A 20,431-nucleotide genomic window follows, 5' to 3' on the forward strand; every position below is an offset into this window, starting at 1 on the left:
ACCGCTATGTATTATTCGAAATGCTCCAATACATTAGTCGAGAATGTTCCCCGTTCATCTGGTTCACAAAAGAGTTGATCATCCTTCCCCCAAAACACCGTCGCTCGTTACACCTTTGGATCTCCAAAAAGCGGAAAAAGATAATCCTTGATCCTTCCAGTTAATTTTATCCGATAGTCTGCGCGTTTCGTCCTGTCCACTTTTCCGTAACGCAGAGTCCATATAGGGCCTTTAAAAAAAAATCCCATCGTGGCGAACCCTATGAAACCGAGCGTTCTCTCGATTCGTCGCGCATTCACCCTCGGCTCACCGGCACCCTCGCACGTTTCGCAAAAAGGAAAAGCACGGCAACACGGTGATATTCAAACATTTATGGTCGAAATATTACGGGGCGGACGATCCCGTGGGAGGCGATCTCGCATCCTCGTGTTCACCCTTGCGTCATCTGCACCAGCGAGATAACGTTTTCCGGCGTGTCAACCCCGACGTAAGGGTAGGCCTCTGAGCAGAAGGATATTGTGCTGGTTGTTCCCCAACGCAGTCATGGCTAATGGTCTCACCCCTCTGCGGAACGAGAGAAATCTTTAATTTCCACGACATTAAGAGACACTCGTTCTCCCTGGGGCCTCGTACGGAGAAACGCGCCCCCGTAGAGTAATCTGGCCGCACGCTTGATTCATGGAGCACACGGCGGCTTAGATCGGACCGCACGGTCTTTTCTTCCCAATGTTTTACGCTCTAACGTTCTGACAGATGGGTTATAGAGTGCGTTCCTCTTTTGTGTCGAAACGTGAAGAATGGGAATGGGAGGAAGTTGTCTCATTCTTGGAATTTTTTCGTGCGTGGTTCTCTTGAACTATGGTTACGATGGATACGCGTAAAGGTGGAAAAGTTAGGTATTATGTGGAAAAGTTAGGTATTATGTAGAAAGGCACTCTTCGCGAATTTTATTATTTCGTAGAATTTCACATATATGTACGTACAACCCCTACTTGGCTATAGTTACCAAGATATATTCACAAGTATTTTTTCTAAACAGTAATCTCTAAGTGTATAATATTTTCTCAAATATAAACCAGTCTTTTATTCGTCTTGCCAGCGGATGTAATTGCTCCCGTGGATTTTAGATTGAGTTCCACGACATTTTGAACGATACACGTTTCATGCGTATTCGGTTCAGTGATTCTTATTCTGCGAGTGCAATCGATTTAAAAGCTCGACATGGAAGCACCGAGGGAATTGAAGAATTCTGGATTCATCAGACGAGATAATAGAATCACAGGAACGAAATTGGCTTTGTGTACTTTCAACTCGTAAAACAAATACTGTTTTAAGATCATTGCTTGATAAAGATACATTTTTTCACTTCTTCGTTACAATAAGTTCATGATAGTTTTTATTGATATGTTTAAGTACCTATATTATACAATTTATTGTGACGTATCACAGAAATATAAGTAACAATAGAAATCTGAACAATAGAAGACCATCTCAAGAAAATATACATTTAAATATTTATTAATATTAATATTGCTTTCACAATGGATTAATATAAATGATAACAATTAAACATAAATATAAAAACTAAGAATTATTAATAGCATATTCTATATAAGAAATAACTTTAAATTTTATACATTCCATCGTTCACATAAAAAAGACAAATATGTATATACACACGAAAAAAATGCAATAATATATACGACAATTTAGGAAACTCTATAAAAATATCTTGAGATATACGAAAAAGTTTCAGTAACTTCGAACCAAACTAAAACCGTGCACGAAAATATTCTTCGTCCATTTCTACATTATTCATCTTTCCATTAGCATTAAGATTTGATTCTGATCTCAACGTATCCATCATTTAAACTCAACTAACATTCCTGACAGACACTTTCGTTAACGGCCATAGAATTTCTCTGAAACGGTTTTCCATCAGACCTCCTGATTTTTCTGTCTCTCTCGTTTCGAGTTAAAGAGAGCTCATCTCTTCGAATCAGAAGTATAACCTTTCTTGGAAGGAGAGCCGGCTGGCTGTGATGCGTTCGACAAGCAACCTTTTCTTCTCGATAGATTTTTCCTCAGACTGTTGAAGCACCCTTCACTCATCTCGCCATCTAGTCGCCTGTGTACATAGGTGACGATTTACTTTTTCCCGACGTGTCACAGTCGAAGGCGTGATTTCCTTTCCAATTCGGCGAAAACTCCTCTCCTAGGTCAATATTCCGCTATCTCAGGGACAGGCGTGTCGCCATGTTGTATCGACCACTCACTTCGCCCTTTGTATACATGTCGAGGGTGGCGCGAACGCTTTCTACACGGGATTCAGGATGAAACGTAGGGTTCAGGGTAAACGAATCGTTTAAGAAAGCACCAGGTAAATTTTAAACGTTTACAATTGACTGACTGAGAATTAGAATGATATAAGCCAATGTTAATTTTTGCAATAAAATAGAATATAACAAACAATTTACAAATAGTTTAAGACGAAAAGTTAATATAGAAATATGTAGAAAATGTGTTGAGAGTTTGTTACTTGATTTATCAAATCGTAGAAAGATATACTTTATTTGATTATCAGTGTCATTTTTAAATTCTTGTTCAGAAATTGGGGCTATAAATCTCATACGTCGAATCCTGATTTCTACTACGATCTTTCGATTCATTTATTCTTATCATCCCAATAAAGAGTAGATTTGAAACCATCCACACTCGAGCTTCCACCAAACTGTATAAAATAAGAACTTAGAAAGAAACGTTCGCCTGGAAGAATTCGTGTTTCTGGATAGGGAAAAGCATTTATGGAATGCACGGTTCCTAGCGTGGAAAATCTATCCCACTCGTCGACACCTGGCGAACATTCTTGGCTTTGGTGGCCAGCCGTGGCGAGAAGAGGGTACACGCGAGAAGGATCGTACCGCGTCGTTTCTATTAGTTCAGTCATCGACAGTGCAAACACTCCTTTGTGTTGCGCGTGGTACGTTGTTCGAGTCGGGATGCACTTGAGACTGCGGATGCTTCCCGCCGGGTGCTATCGCGCGATTCCAAGCCGCGAAGGGAGGAAGATTGAGCGTGACGAGGAGAAATCCCTGGTTCACGAACGGGGTGAAAGGAACGGAGAAAAGAGAGAGCGAGAGAAAGGGAGAGGGAGAGAAGTAGAGGGATAGAGAGAGAGTGTGGTATGGCTCGTGACAATGTCAATGTTTGCGTCGTTGCACCGAAGCACTCTCAGGACGGCCGGAGACTGAGTGTCTTCAGGTTGTACAGGAAGAATGGATTCGTGTCGAGGGTACGTAGAACTAGTCGCTCTTTGCGGGGACTACCTCAATGAACCTCCATTAATTTCCAAGCTTTTCCCCGTGACTTGGTATCTCTCCTTTCCGTCTTACGAGTCTCTGTTGCTCTTGGTCTGCCTTCTTCCTGCCGTGGAAACGTCAACGGTGCCTGCTTATCCGCGCCTTCTCTCTGCGATCCTTCTTTATGCCTCTAAGTACGTTTATCAGACGTACCGTTCGATGTTGGAACGTTGGCTAGCGGAAGGAATGCAGGTCTTATTGATTCAGCCCACATGGAACTAATGACGCGATACGTTCCATGGTACGTTTCAGAAAAATTAATCGACTGTTATAATTTTTCGAACACAAGTGAGACATATTGAAATATAAAATCACGTTATTCAATTATATATCACATTAATAAGTAATGATCATCTAGTATTTTTTCAAACTTGTCTGTATTATACTTTATACTGTTATATCATTGCGATGGCGCGAGCTCCAAATAGAAACTACAAAAGGTATTTCTCAAATGTCAAATGAATACGGTTTTGAGAGCTTCGTTGGATAGTGACAGTAAGCTCTCGGCAAGTTTTATACCGCGTATCTCATAGTAAAAATTCTTGAAACTATTCTATGTAGATACATAATTTGTAGCGTAATTGCACGAAAATCGTGTAAAGTGCACAGCTGTCCTTAGGCTGAGTACAAGCGGTTGGATTAAGCGATTGATTGGCGAGAAATTTTAGTAAGTTGCTCTGTGTGGAAGCAAAAATTTAATCGACTAACTTTGTCGGTGATCGACTAACCGACTCGACCAAGTTTAGTCGACCGATCTAGTCGACCGATCTAGTCGACCCGTATGTAGTCGCCCTTAAACATTTCACGCTCGTCTTCCGCTTGTCGTTCTCGATATTCGAAAAGTTCAAGCCAGCAGAGATGTCAGTGCATAAATTACGGGTCGCTGGGAAGCGTACACGGTTTGAGCTTTCCGCGAGGCCGCTTTGCAAACGTACGGCCCCGGGGGATTACACTTTGACACGGCGGGATACTTGTTCGGCGTGTAACAGGTCCTCGCGGAGGTGGCGTCAGCCATCAGCTGGCCCCTCCAGGTGTTCCGGTATTTGTCGTCGAGAGCCGATTTCAGCGTGGGCGTACTTTACGACTGCGGGGAGAAGAGACGATCGAGAGGTGGGTGCGCATGAAGATCTGATTTGCGAGCGCCATTACACGCGGTCCGATCGTTGTAGCCGCAACTGTTGCATTTATGAATGCGATTACTCTTAATATATCGCGCGTGTAACTCTGCCTGCTAATTCCACGGCCGGGTGGAGCGGCCAATAAAGTCTAGACGGACTTACGAGAGGTGCTTTTTTTAATACTTGTTAGTTCTTCGTCGGTGGTTTGCTTCCTTCCTTTCTTTCTCTTTTATGTTCTCGCCGTTTGCTATTTTCAGGAAGGTTTATCGTTATTCCGTGCACGGCATGGGATTTGGGATGACGTATGAATGGCTTTTTGGAGAATCGAGTAAGTTGATTGATGTGATGGTAGAAATGAAGTAGAATGTTATGATATTATTATGTTATTATATTATGTTATTGGCACACGAAAGTCTACTTGAAACTACGGGAAACTTTTATATCTATGTGTGTTGTATAAATTTTCAAATGAATACTAACGAGACGTAAATGTGGTAATTGTATTGGTATCTACGATTCGAAACTACTCTAATGGCGTACGTAGAAATTACAAGATATAGAAAGTACAAGTAAAGGTAATAAAAAATAAAATAAAATGACATAACATAAAATGAAATAAGATAAAATAAAATAGTTTCTATACTTGAAAACTTCAGAGAATGCGCCACAATTAATCAAGTCCGAATCTCGTTGCGGCCATGAACGAGCTGCCGTCGCATCTCGTTCCATGATCCCAGTTGCACGAGGCTCGTCATCCCAATTACCGTGTCCCATCGAATCACGCAAAGCTGATCGCATGTTCGCGTCTCGGTTATTTACACGCTTCCTCGAGAAAGGAGCACGGGTAGACTCTCCACTCTTTTCCATGTTCGTCCGTTCGCTGATCGCGCGCGGAGGATGTCCACGCGCGCACGCGCAGGTGTAGCTCATCCGCTCGCGTTCTTGCGCGCGCTATCTCTGAGAGGTTAAGGCGTTTCAGATAAGAGAGACTGCGGAGGACGTACAGATACGATCTTACTCGCACGAGTTAGCGCACGGAACATGACGCGTACACGAGCTGATCGGAGGAATTCCAGGCGATAATGCAACGGATGACGCGATCTGAAGCTTGGTCAGGCGAATTTATGTGGCTCGGTAATGGATGTTACGGGGATGGTGTTACTATTGCTTGTTGCACACGTTTGATTATACACTTGAGTATATGTGGTTGATTACGTAAGAAAATGGTATATATTGGATGAAGCTTTGGGTTGTTTATATAGAGATGTAATAGAGCGGAGTTGTGGGAAAGAGAGGATGATAATGACGACAACGATTTGCGATAAGCAAGTGTGCAATAAAATTAGTAAGGATTCTTTAAATTTAATGTTATTAGTATCTGGATTACATATATTCTTTAACGTTCGTATCTTTCGATAATTCTCCAAAAAATGTGTAACGAAATACACTCGCAATACGAAATAAAAAATATAACCTTACCATAGCAAGGGTTTAAAAGAGGTCAAAGATGCGCTGAATTTTACAATTTTGTTATAATCATTGGCAATACACCATAAATGAAATTTAAGAGTTCAGCAACCTGAAAAAAAATATTTGATTCAAAATTCGGAAAAATAATGAATATTGATTTCTACATTACTTGGAGCTACATATTTTTATAATAGCGAGCTTTATAATAACGATTCCGTTCGACGAAACATACTTTTTATTCGGCTAGTATACACGTTCGATTCAGACGATCGTGTATAATCCTATGCACTATATATTCGAACGATTTTTCTTCCATCCAACCGGTAGAGTGGTTATGCCATTTCCGGTCTGCAATTTATAATTACGAGACAGCCGGGAATGTGCGGTGAGTCCTGGCAATTATTGCGAGTAATCGTGTTCGAACGTAATCTCTGCTCGGCACTTCATTTATTCACTGCTCAATCGGAAGTCCATCGGGATCCATACGCCTTCTGACCTAGTTACCAATTCCAGCAAACAGATCGGCTATGTTTTTAATTATGGTACACCTTATCGTTTATGGTAGGTGTAGTGTCGTTTCGCTGGAATGTGATACCGTTAATTGATTCTCATCCCGTGGTAGTTGAATGAAATTTCTTACGGGCGCGGGAATACGCCATGAACGCGTTCCCATCGCGCTTATGCTAATTCGAGACCAGCAGGTGTCGTGTGTGTAACATTGAAGAAAAGAAGAGTAATGTTGTCGGGATTGCGTAATCGGTAATTTTAATCCTTCGCACTATCAGCAAAGCATTTTAGCGTTTCTTCCTAATTAATTCGATACAATGAAACCTTCATCATATGAACTAATTTCATGACCGTTTTGTTTCCACAAACAATAGGAGCCAACTAATCAGGTACTTTAAATTTCTGAGCAAGCTCTACTAAAAAGAAGAAAATCCGAGAGCCAACATTTCCAAAGAGAGATTAAATCAATTAGTCGATCAACGAGTACCTGATTCCACTCTCGAGATACTTCATTTTATCAGTCAATCGTCGATCCCAGTTACGATCCACCGCACCTAACCGCACGAACTCGCCCAACTTCTCAGAACGCCTCGCCATACAGGTTGTCCGGTAAAATTGGCGCGATCGGCCAGTGTCTGGTGTTCTACGCTTCTCTCTCTCTCTCTTTCTCTCTCTTTCTCTTGAACCGTGAACCTGTCCTTAACGTGACGCGAGTAGGTTTCCGCGTCAACGTGGACGTGGAACATTTACAATGTGGCTAGAGGCGCGCTTAATATGCGTGGGTGTTGGAGCCGCGGTGCGTGATTCAAGGCGGGTTCTCACGCGCCACTCGTGCTCGAGGGACGGCGTGGGGTACGGGGACGATCGGAACGAAGGAAAAGTGACGAAGACGCGGACGGAGGCGACGGGCACAACGGTACGTGCTCGATCGTTTAGGAATTCGCGAATGCTTTAAACGGGAGTAAAAGCGCGACCGGTACTCCGCTTCGACTTTCGTCGCGTGCTATCACGAACGCCAAGGAACAAAGGCAAAACGCACGCAATTCGCGCCGCGTATCACAATGTTCTGGGAAGCGGCACTCTCATGGTATATATTTATCGACTATTTAAAAGTTGAAAAATGGAATTTGGCCAGGAAATTCCGCTTGGTTAAATCTTTGCACATGGAACTCCAGTTATGCTGGCACGATCTTTCCCATTTCATATGAATCGTTGAAACGTGCCGTGAATTTATAAAATTATCAAGTGCGAACTTTGTATTCAAGAATATCTTCATTCTTTTTAAAGATATTCTTACGTGGTTAATTTATATAAATATCATAGATGTTAGATTTCGAGCAAGATAAAACATCAAATATTGGTATATATCGTACGAAAATGATATGATAACAGGGATACGAACAATTGGCTGCTATGTTGATTTTTCCAATTCATGAAATATTTTACTCTAAAAGAAAATTTACATGATGGATATACAATGACGTACAGAAATATTGGCGATGGTAATCTTTATTTTGCGCACGATTCATATAAAAAGAATTTATTATTCTTGGTTCAGTTTTCTCGAGATAAATAAACAGCATATAGCGTTTACGCGTACAAATATGCAAGCAACATGTTCGATATAACTTTTACCCTTTATAACATTTTGACATTTGATATTGCGATTGTGTCACGCGAAACGAACGACTCATCTCGTACGTTTCGATAAGACGTCCAGTTCCGCGCTTAATTATCATGTATTGTGCGTTCGTTGCGAGCTCGTGGAAAGCTAACATTCCGGAATTCACTGCCATTCGAAATACCTACGAATTCGTAATATCACCGCCGCGAGACGATTTTCAACGACATTCGTTCATTATGCATCGTCATGCAGACGCCATTCCTTGCCGCAGTGAATATTTTCGATTTTTACGATCGACAAAACGCTGGAGTAACAGTTCATAGGAATGCATTAATTTTATAACTGAAAATAGTCAAGTAAAATGTTCTATAACAATTCTTGTATCGTTTGTTCCAAATGACAGGTCTGTGACCGTTCGACTGTTAGATCCTCGATTTTTGCCTGATTTGGAATTGTATTTCTTGAGTTGGTGTAGGTACACGTGGCTTTGTCTCTGGGCACGTGACGCCATCCTTTGTTCTAAACAAATGCGCGTGTACATCATCACGTGCAATTTGCACGTGGAGATCGTACGTGCAGGAATATTTCCCTCTTCGGGAGGCATTCTTGGAAGCCAAGGCACTTCTGCCCATCACAACTAAAAAGTATTAACTTTCAAGCGGTCCGGTTTGAATAACTATTATAAGGAATGAAAATATTTTTTAATCATTACCAACAGTTATCGATAAGGAAAATTTGTTTTCATTACTTTAGAAAGGTACATTGGCTACATTCTATTATACCCAGGGTGATAGATCCCCATAAAAAAGATTTCTCATTTCTCATTTCTCTCAGTAGAAAAGAAGACTCATTTCTACTGACCCAATTCTATGAACGGAGTATAATCTATATTATCACTAATCTATGTTATCAAATAATCGGATTCATATTTTTTTCGATCTGTTTACTTTCCAAGAATTCTTTCCTTATTAATTTCTCGGAAATTTATCGGTTCGAAATCCATCTCATTACAATTTCCTTATCGCTGGTCGCGATTACTTCCTGCAACCGTCAGTTGCAACCGTAAGTGTAAAGAAGAACGCCATAGAAAGCTATATATACGTGGTTAGAAATGGAAACAGTTATTAGTCTGAAAGTCGCGCGCTAATCATCAGGTAGTCGACACTAGAGAAGTGTGAGAAAATCGTTTAAGAGTTGATGAAGAATAATCTCAAAAAGACGTTCTAATTACTGGAAAGTATCATGAAAAGTGTTATATCTATATCATTTCACGAAGCAAGGGCAACATTAGAGGGCCATTATCTTCGTTTCCCTCGGTATAACAATGGCTACTTGGCATTCGCGTTATGCCTCTGGCTCAATATTATTCTACGCGATGGTTTCACTGACAATGAGGACATGCGTGGGATTCAATCGATGGTCAATGCGTCTTCCATTACATCCCGCCTCCTTCTCGATCCTTAAACAAATAGTACAAGATTCGTATGGATCGAACTGAGAGAAGAAGGAGATCAGATGTGTCATTTTTTAGTTTCTCGCGTTTCTTCCTTTTCCCTTCAATAATTTCAATTTATTCGAAGAGATGTGTTTATTATATTATTTTATTCTTTCTTCTACGGAAATCATTTGCGCTAGGAATCGTACCACCGCTGCCGCGAAAGTAACTTAAAGTCATCTTTTCGTATTGAATACTAAACAGTCTAGTCAATATTATAATCATATTTAATTTAAGCGTCGCGTATAATAACCTGTTTCGTTAAAATATTTCATCCTATTTTTCTTACAATCGGTGTAATATTGGTTTAAAGCATTTTGGATGCATTTGAAATCTTTACGAAAGGTAAGTACAACAAATATGGCATAGAAAAAAGACTCATGTATTGAATTTTTATGTTTTAGCAAATCTTGCAAAAGTCTTCAGTTTCGGTGGAAATCGAAGTGAGACCTAGACAATTGGTGCCAGATACTAACTGCTTTATCGACTATCTACCGCAATTACAAAATATCGCGAAAGCAATTGCTGGCGCTCAACCGATTTACACGCTTATGGTGCCACTTGTAGGTAAGTGTGTAGACTCCTCTTAATTGCTTTTTAGACCAAGTATGCCAAGTACAATTTGTGCTTAGTAAATTTCCTACTTCTGGTATTATCAATCTTTCAGAATTTCTTAAGACTGTAAAATTTAATATCCACCGTAACTTTTACCATTTTTAATATTCATGTCAATAATTGGTGTCGCTAATATCGAATATAAAACATAATTTACGTAATTTGAGCTACGAGAAAGAGACGAAATAATTCTCCTTCAAGAAAATCTCTGAACCGGTTGATTTCGGTTTTCGCGATGGACGAATTTTTTTTTTTGTTTTTTGAGGACAATCGACGATTATCATATACGAAGTGGAGGTGTGTAATACCATGCGAAATAAGTCGCGAAAGGAAGAAAAAGTAGAACGTATGAAATAATCGTCGATAAATAACGAGCGAGAGGTCGTGACTCGTGCCCGAGCACGCGTGTCCCAAGGTCTGTGTTCGCGGATCGAAAATAAAAGGCGGCCCGATGCGAATCGATCGGATCGAATATCGTAATCCCGACATGTTTCTTATCTTTTTACTGCACTCTTTTTACATTTTTTTTTTGTCTCATGCAATTTTCTTTTTTCGTCGATGAAGATTTGGAAGATATCCTGGAATGAAAATTCTTGACACATAATTTATGATATTGTAAGATTATATTTTCTATTTATATTCGAAATACGGTAATTCCTATCGTATTTTTTTCTCTGATTCCTTTTACGCGCGTCTTAACACTCTGGGGACAGGAGACGCGAATTCGCATCTTTTATGCATCATGCGGTATCCTATAAAAATGTTAACTGTCGTTAAATAAAACAGTAAAACAGTAAAACAGTAAAAAAGCAACGGATGCTACGAATGAAAGTGTTTTTTTATTACATGTTCACACGAAACAATACGAAACCGTTATCAATATATTAGATATAATATTAATTGCCTGGAAAGTTCTTTTTCGCTCCAAAAAAACACGCGGGAATTTAGGCTATATGCTTGTCAGAGCAGACGGTCCCCAAAATGTAAAGAAGTATTCGTGTTCTTCGCAATCACTTCAATTTTTTAAATCTGATTAACATAAATAAGTGTACAAATATTTGAGAGAGATAAATGTTAGTTCAGTTTTTATGTCATGAGAGTAGTTTTAATATGTTCTGCTTTGTTTTACCTGCTGACTGTCGTAACTTCTTCCTGTCAAAAGAAAGAGTAGAACATTTTTCTATATAAGGCTAACATAACGAAAATTGAATCTTCAAGCGAAAATAACAAGAGTAATCAGTCTCTTTACTATTATTCAATTTCTAATATAAGCAAACGTCATATTAAATCGTGTCAATTTCTGAAATACATCTTCCTCAAAATTTTCAACAGATTTTTATATTATCGATATTGAAGAGATCGCCAGAGGTTGTTCATGCAATATGTCAAAGTAATTATACTGTAATTCCACACTTTTACGTTCAAATCACCTCAATCGATTATTATACTAACCTCTGTGAAACAGCAGCAATAGTGGGTCGTTCTTCTGAGATAAAATATACTCAGGAGATTTCAAGGTTATCTAAAATGGAAGGCTCACCAATCACTGTTACACGATCACAAATTAGTGATAATTGGCTCGATAATTCAGGCGAATCAATTTCGAGACATCGCGCAGTCATTATCACGAACTATTCTGTGTTTCGCCAGTAGTAGCGTTAATGTCCATTACGAAATCCTATCTAAGGAATGTTTTATAAAATTTGGTTTAATATTCTCTATTGTATTTTTAATGAATTTCAAATTATTATCGAAATATTCATCCCACATGAATGGTGGGTATCATAGACTTAAATCTTTGCTGATAATTTTTAACACTTTAGTCAATATTTTATCTTATTATCCACCCCATAGATTGTTACGAACTGTGTAATACAAGTTTCAAGATACATTCACAGGTACAAGCGTTTTCATTATCTGTTTCGTTGCATTTGTAATTTAACCGATCCGCCGATGAATCGAGGAAATTGTTGCGAATCCGTATCGAATTTTACACTTATATCGTAGCAAGTGAATGTCGTTGTATCTCCAATTGAAAATGTTTCGAATGGGTCGTATTTGCCGTTGAAACCACGTTTCGGTATTTTCGACCCTCGCCTTCTGTGTATACGCCAGTAGATTATTGGATTTGAAGGGATTCCGCTTGTTCCAAGGGGGTGGATCGGACCAGAAGAGAAGGAAGCACATAGAGGCAACGGGTCGTGACAAAAAGACACGTTTGCTTGTAGATTCTCCGAAACTTTTTGGCGGCCGAACGTCGCAGACAACAGTTTATTCGAGTAATCCGGAAGGTACAGTTCGACCCTCGTTCACTCTTTTCCCCTGATTTTTCATGAATATGGATGAAAGTTTGCTTCCTTCCTGTCGTTCTAGTCTACTCCGACAGTGGGTTAATTTATTTGGGCTTGTGGAAGAAAATGTTTCTTCGACTCGTCTTGGCGAGAGGGGGATCATTGGTTGTTGAAACTCCATTCGTGATGTTGAGGCCGCATCGGAATGGGGAAAGTATCGTAAGTGGAGTAATTTACTAGTGTCGTTACGATCTCAGAATCACATCAAGAGGTCCACAAAATCAAAGAAATTCTTCTCATTCACTTGATAATATCATCCAATTTCCAATAAAACACTCTGCGTATCAACATCCATACTTACATTAAAAAATTCTTGGGGACGCTTCTCCGAACAGTCTCTGTCAGAAGTTTGTCGAAGGGGCGTCATCTAAAAAATTCTTCAGAAATCTTCTTTCAGAAATTATTGCTAAAAGAACGTTCTAGAGATGTATTGCAGAAATCTCGTTGAAAGATTTTGCCGAAAGAATTTGTTTAAAGATGTTCTTTAGGAGCTTCTCCTGCAGCCGAGAATTCCTCCGATTCCTCCGAGAGGCGGATGGGAAGAAAGAAATAAGTCGATGGTGTCCGAATGAATATTTTAATCATTCTCGTGCTCGCCTTCAAAGGCGACAGTTCTCTTGCTAGTTTCTCTCTTTGGTCTTCTTTTGCCACCCGGGTGGCACGGAAAAACGAAAGTGCGCGTTCATGCAAAATCAACTGGCGCTGCCCTTTGACCCTGTCGCGCATCGCGGACAGCCACGATCCGTCTGGCCCCAACAACGGACTGCGTTCACAGTTAGGTTCTCACGGCTCATACATGAATGCATGTGTATACTGGCTGAAACAGTCGGCGATTGGCCCGACGCGACACGGCCACGTTGTTCAGCCACGATCCGTACGTGGGCGATGGCTCGTGGTCGCCGACCGATGGAGAATGTTTTTTCGATCTTTGTCCTTCCTATTGCTCTATTTGTGCTATAAATAGGGTCGTGAGAGTGACAAATGATCTGAACATCGTTATCAGAAAATAATTTTATTGAAACAGAACACGTGCTACTGAAATATAGAATATAGCCTTCTTTTTCGTTCAAGATTCCTCGCGCAACATTAGCGCCTTTAAACGCCGTTCATCGAGCCCGATTCTTCATGACAATTCGTCTTGAAAGTAACGAGCAATGTCAATAGATACCATCAGCTTTCCTATTTTCTCTTTTTCATGGTTAGCAGTGACCAACCCTTACATTGCTGAAGAGATGAATTGATTAATTGGAGATAGAATAAAAGTCGTTAATTGTTAATTGGCAATGAGAGAAAAATTTGCATAATTGAGAAAGGACAGAAAAGAAAATTAGTTTATTATAATGTTATAAATACTTCAATCTTCTGGAAGAAGAGATTAATGATGAAAAAGATATTTAGGAAATTCTTGAAATTCACAGCTACGACGTTAGAAGAATTAAATTCAATAATACAAAATGATTGGGGAAAAAATTTGACCAAATTAATGGATTTATTTTATATGATTTATTTTGTATCTATCTTCATTCTTGAAGTTTCGATGTGGTCGTACTTCTCGCGAGAATTACAGATTAACTTATTTTCGTAAAAATTATCTTTTATAGTCAGTTATTAGCGCAGGCGCTGCAGGTTTCCATCTTTTATTAATCAAGTAAACATTTCCAACTTTATTAAATTAAATGCTATTTTGATGGAAATGTATAGAAATATGTATAGGTCCTCCTGTGTCGTCGGCTCCATCGTTTCTAGTTATCTAGTAACAATCGGTTGCTTTTCGTTAAATTGTTTTACAGTGTATCGAAACATTGTTGCGTTGCAGAATTTACGAAGACGTTTCTTTCTTTCATTGCTTTCATATTTTGTCGAAACAGGTCGAGAAAGCAGAACGGTATTCTGATCTCGTAAAATTACTCGGAATAAGCGGAGTTGAACAAAACAGAATTTTTAACAAAATTCTGATACAACAAATTCTGGCACAGCAGAAGATACCTAAGATCGCGAAGGATGAGGATCACGAGGTTGAACGTTTATGGAGCAAAGGACCTTATTATTCCAATTCCTTTTCTCCGTGTATGTCTAGCCATAATTTGGATTTTTCGACATTTTCCTCTATTGTTGAAATGCGTATACAATGATCTTGCGTTTTTGGTCCCTTCTATCAAAGACGTATTTCAGCACCTGTACAATAGCATATTGAATGCTATGTTACTTGGTCGTGCCTTCATCGTGGATAAGGTCATAACAAAGAAATCTCCGCTCAATCTGATTCCTATGGACATGATAATCCCAAAACCAGTTGCAATGTATTATGAGTTGATTGCTGACTTGATTTTGCCCAACGATGACCTGATTTGTGTTAATGTACCCGAAGGTGGCATCCCTAAACATCAGGTATCGCAGGCAAGACACGTCTATACCTCCAGACAGTTTTGATATGGTAATTGTTGAAAGTCATAATGCATACGAATGTTGTGTTACCTCGCGGCTGATCGAAGCAACACTTCAGCAAAACGAGACGTTTGGACCTTGGGATCCACTACCCAATAGTCCAATTATCTCAGTTATGTCTCGGCAAACAGGAATCTTGTTGAATATTGTGATGTCGGGAAATTCAGCGTTGCAGGACTTAATGCTATTTTGGGGCTGATTTTCCCCGATCCCAATGATACGTTGGGGTGTTTACGATGGTGTCCAAAACTGGTTATACAAGTCTCCACTCATTTGGAAAAATTAAGAGACAAATAGAGTATAAAAATCGGAAGATCGTTAAATTACATTGTATTATATGTCGGAGACGAAAGAACACCGGAGCCTCTGGAATTTTGGGAAAATCCCGTAACATTGTAATCTAGAATCTACCATAGCTGTAATTAAACAATTGTAGTCATCCAGTCCGATTGTAATTGTTCGAGATTTGTGATAATGAGCTTGGGCTCGAGGCGACAATCAGTGGCCAAACGTAGTCGCGGTCAAGGGATGAACGTTTTGTCTAACAAAGATATGGAGTAATAGTTTAGCTTCCCTTAAAAAGGAAATAGTTGTAACACTCGACAGTAAACATTCCAACGGTCTCTGTCTCGTAGCTTACCACACGCAGACCCTATTCTTCGAGTAAGATGATTGCTAGATGTCGATGCGTCTCCGCAGTACATGTTCAGCCAGCCTGAGGGCCCGTTATAAATCTTAAGATTTAGTTAACTAAAGTCCTACAAACAGACAAACAGTCTTTGTCCCAACTACGGGAAGAGAGGGGAAACCTACTTTCTCACGAATGGCGGTTCCTGCCAGCAACTTCCCTTTGAGGGCGGCTAGCATCTTTTTCTAACCACCGATATGGAGATTGACCAACTAGCAGCAACGCCAATTTCCCTTACCTTCCGAACGAAAGCTTTCCTCGACGAATCCGAGGATCTCGTGTCCTTAGACACACCCCATATAGTCTTCCTCTGTGGCATCATCGGCACGGAAAGTCACTCTCTCTTGCGATCTCATCGACGGAAAGAGTAACGCCGTACGATCAGTGAATATTACGCGTTTTATTAACGAAGAATCAGACTTAGATTTTGTGAGCACGTACATCTATCATCCCGTTGACCGCGGATTCGTTATCAAACCTAAGGCCATTGTCACTAGTGTCGCGAGCGCCTAATCGCCGTGGTTGATTGTCAAGTCTGTGGTATCCATATTTGTGTTAATAAACCGTACCTTGTTATACCATAACGATGGCTAATTCCAATGAAGATTCATCAAACACCCACAACCCTATTCACAACGCTACCCCGACATGTATAATATATAAATTATTCCAAAATAAATTTGAAAATAAACTGAGTGAACAAATAATAATTAAATAATAAATACCAATTCTTAATATATTGGTATCTTTCTTTTTGACGGAAAGACAGGTAAAAAGATTAGTAGGAAAATCGTCGTAAAAATAACCCAGAACCGTATCATGACATTTTTTTTTACAGAAATATTTGATTCTTTTTGAAGCCTTCTTTTTTGCATCGTGCTGCGAGAAACTGATTCCTTTCTCCTATTTGAGAGATCCAAATTGCTTTTCCGCGAGTTTATCAATAATTTGCGACGAGATCATTCTGTTCTTATGACCTTTGCGTCTTTATTTCGAAAGAAATCGAGAAATTCTCTCAATATTTATACACGATGTTTCCTACTAGTGGTACAACTGAAAAGGGGATGAATCTAAGTAAATATTTTTGCCTACGTATATCCATCCCTGATTAATTGGATATTGCCAATTCATGAGGTATGCATACTCTTGACTATATTAACACTTCCTACATCTTTTAATCTTTGCCATTATATCGATGCATTGTTAAAAAAGACACTCTTAAAGAACTCTAAAATTTTTAAATTGTTAAATAAAATTTTCTGAGTAAAAAAAGTAAAAAAATATTTCATTGTCCATCCCTACTATTCAATAAATCTGGTTAGTAATACGAGCGGCACGGTGATATCTGTTTTCTATCTTACTTAGGTAAAGTATTTTATCCATCATTTCTTCATTTTTCGAGATATATTGAAATATTTCAAGTTCTCCGTGTTCTTTTTTATCTTCTAAGCAAAGTTGGAAAGTTCTGAAATTTCTTTGTAGAAATCTAGAGATAGTCTTCGATCTAATTGTTTATTAGATGATTTTAATAGTTTGTAATGTCGCATATATTATGTATTAAGTTAGATAATCTTAGTTTAGATGCAGATAGAACATTTGTTAGTGCAGCAGATAAGTCACTAAGTCTTCGCCACTCTTTAATTTTTTAATGAATTTTTCTTGCTTTCACTTCCATTTTCTTTTTCTTTTTGCTACCTTTGTCACAGTTGCGCGCGGTGGGACTTTCTTCAAAAAGAGAAGCTAATATCGTTAGTTTCAATGATTTTAAATGTCTCTCATCTGTAATTCAGTGACGTTCTGTATAATATTATTATGAATGTAGATTCGTTGTTACCTACCTCTTCCTAAAATTTATTTTATCTCACTTCTTTACTTATTTATTTCGCGATACAATCAACCATTCAGAACTATTATTTAACAGAATGAATCGTTATTTCTTCAGCAGTCTCACACATACCCGCGTCATTCAACAGCCAAGTTACCCTCGCATGACTCGACAGGAAGTTCGTTAGGGGCGTTTTCACGCAGCGGGGGTTGGGCAAGCGAAGTCCGAGTAAACACTATTAAGGTTCCTTCGTTGAAATTCTGCGTTGACGCTTGTTTTCCCTGGGCAACAGCGTCGATGAAAAAACTTTTCCCACTTCCCACGAATAGATTCATCCCTCTGTTATTCCGTCCTCCCTTTCTCGATTTTATGTATCTTGCATGCTCCCCCCTAAAGACAGAGAAACTTATAGAAACAATTGAACATAATAAAGAAAATATTGCTTTAAGATTAAGGAAATTAATCTTATAACTGTTCTCTGTTTTCTTCGTTTCTTTATACAAATGCTATTATTTCTCTAACTCTACAAAAACTCAAAAATATTTTGTTTGTTGGACGAGAGAGGTTCAATGGAATATTTAAATCGCTATTTTTTTTGTTGTTGTTATTTATACAGATATCGATACCAATAAATTTTTTCTGATGATATAGTTTTATTATTTTTATATACAGTGAATTACCAAAATGTTTGTACATATATTGAGCAATATACACAGAAACTTTTATAAAAAAAATATATATAAAAGATATGAATTTATATAAACATCCGCTGTGTAGCAATAATCAAACGTTTCCATTGTTGTTGCAGTTCTGAACGAGCTCGAGGGCTTGGCAAGGGGTGCGGACGCCAGAGATTGTCCTCCAGCTTCGAGGGCGACTTTGGATCCAGAACACGTGGCCAGGGTGGCTGAGAGCGCAAAGGTAGCTCTGGCTTTCGCGAGAAGCAGAAATCCGGCGATTCGGTGCTTGACCACTAGAGGAACTGTGCTGACGTCCAGCACGTTTACGGTAGAAGAGGACGTTGACAAGGTGAGCGAATCAGCTTGGTTTATGCAGATGAATATGAGACTGCGGATGTTTATTCATTTATGGAAAACTTCAAATATAGAAAATGCAAATAATACATAGTATAATAAATAATAAAGTAAAAAAAGCAACTAATAAGTGTACAGATCATAATAAATAATAATGACGTTATACCATATTCGGTGAATGAGGCAGATAGAAATAAGCATTCCAATTAAAGTTCCAAATTTCTTAGATATATGATGCTCAACGTTGTCTCATTCAAGGAAGAAATTTGTTTCATTAACGAATTTTTTATGTTTCTCTTAAATTTTTTTTTATTATAGTATAGAACTAAGAACAGTATTTTTTCGAACGCTTTAATACTATTTAATACAAATTTATAATGAAGATGCAACCGAACTTTTCGAACAATCCAATCTGACTCATGAAGTCACGTGCCGCTATAAAAGGTTAAAATTCTGAAACTAACAAGAAGAATCTTTTGAAGGTACAGAAGCGCCGCCAATTTAAATTCCCGCGATGCTGAGTCGCGTGTCATTTTATAAAAATAATAAGCGGAACATCTGTAATTCTGTTGCAGGACGGGTTGACAAGAAACGATGACAGAATACTGGCTACGTGCTTGAGCCTCTGCAAGGCGGGTAACAAAGATCAAGTAAATGCAGGTACGTACATACACGGTGCCACCGCGCATATTTCTCTCAGAGGGTACTCTGAACACGTTTCAAGCGTTTCCCGACGCTTTGATGGTGATTAATACCGCCTCTGGCCGATTGTAATGCTCGTTCCGCTCGCGGATAAACCGTTATCGGTGTTGACAGTACATATGGTCTCGTGATCGACCTATTCGTTACTTTTGTTCGCCTTTATCGGAATAGAACTTATTAATTGATAGGATGTTGCTTATTCGTCTCAATTTGTAATATTGATAATTTGCTATTACGTAATTTTTGTTTTATCTTCGAATTTCTGAATCTCGGAAGTTTCTTCATTGGAAAAACGTTCAAGAACATGGCATGATTGTGCAAGACATACCGAAACTACATCGCTACCTTCCTTAGTTAAAATGTCCTATCTAATATCTATTCGTTCTTTATAATTCTCTACAAGTATCCAAATACATTCGTGAGCTACTATATATTAAAACATTTGGATTGTGGTTTTACATTTATATTATATAGATTGTGTTACGAAATAATGGATAAATATTCTAAATTGACGCCAGAAAGAGTAATAAAACTTCAGTTTTCTTGGATGTTTCGAGATGGTAGGTAGGACGTTTTAACTAAGAAGGGTAGATCAAACGAAATGTGTCTCTGGATAAAAGGAATTCGTTTCCATGATCTAACAAAAACACCCACCATCTCAACCTGAATGTCACACTCTCCATCCAACCATCGAACCAACAGCTCCTTCGGAAAGCTAAACAATCCCGGAATTTTCGTTTAAACAGAAGAGGGTCAGCCACGACGACTCAGGAGGGAAGTTGTCCTATTAACGGATGACAGGAACTTGAGGGTGAAGGCGCTAGCAAGGGATGTTCCCGTAAGAGAGGTGCCCGATTTTATGCAATGGGCCGGCCTTGGTTGAGACGCTTTTCCGACCAAACATACCCGCTAACGAAAAATCTTCCGTTACCACCCCCGCCGAGTAAACTTGAACAACAGCAGCAGCAGAAATAGCAGCAGCAACCATCAACAGCAACAGCAACAGCAGCAGCAAGACAAAGAAAAGGAAAGAAAGCGTGGAAGAAAGAGCATGGAGGAAAAAAGGGGAATCAAAGAAAAGAGGATATCTCGCATCGTGCTCCCTCAATCGTGGCCGATCAGCCGTCGCGCGCGTGCGACGGATCTTCCGTTCCCACACGTAAGTTCGTTCTGATTGTCGAGGTCGTGCCTATACCCG

General features: G+C 39.2%; 1 protein-coding gene across 5 annotated transcripts in view; it reads left to right on the forward strand.

The window, feature by feature from the left end:
• The window catches only part of LOC117207319 (telomerase-binding protein EST1A-like), a 143,083-nt gene extending 122,945 nt beyond the window's left edge, over window positions 1-20,138 (forward strand). For all 5 annotated transcript variants that reach the window (XM_033447392.1, XM_033447395.1, XM_033447393.1 and 2 more), the window contains 4 exons: window positions 9,978-10,140; window positions 18,306-18,526; window positions 19,107-19,191; window positions 19,980-20,138. In XM_033447392.1, coding sequence (XP_033303283.1) covers window positions 9,978-10,140; window positions 18,306-18,526; window positions 19,107-19,191; window positions 19,980-20,116 — 606 coding nt within the window. In that variant the 3' untranslated portion in view covers window positions 20,117-20,138. The remainder of the gene's footprint in view (window positions 1-9,977; window positions 10,141-18,305; window positions 18,527-19,106; window positions 19,192-19,979) is intronic.
• Window positions 20,139-20,431: the final 293 nt, after the last annotated feature.

This window comes from Bombus bifarius, unplaced genomic scaffold, assembly GCF_011952205.1.
Source record: "Bombus bifarius isolate JDL3187 unplaced genomic scaffold, Bbif_JDL3187 scf7180000008026, whole genome shotgun sequence".
Taxonomy (NCBI): domain Eukaryota; kingdom Metazoa; phylum Arthropoda; class Insecta; order Hymenoptera; family Apidae; genus Bombus; species Bombus bifarius.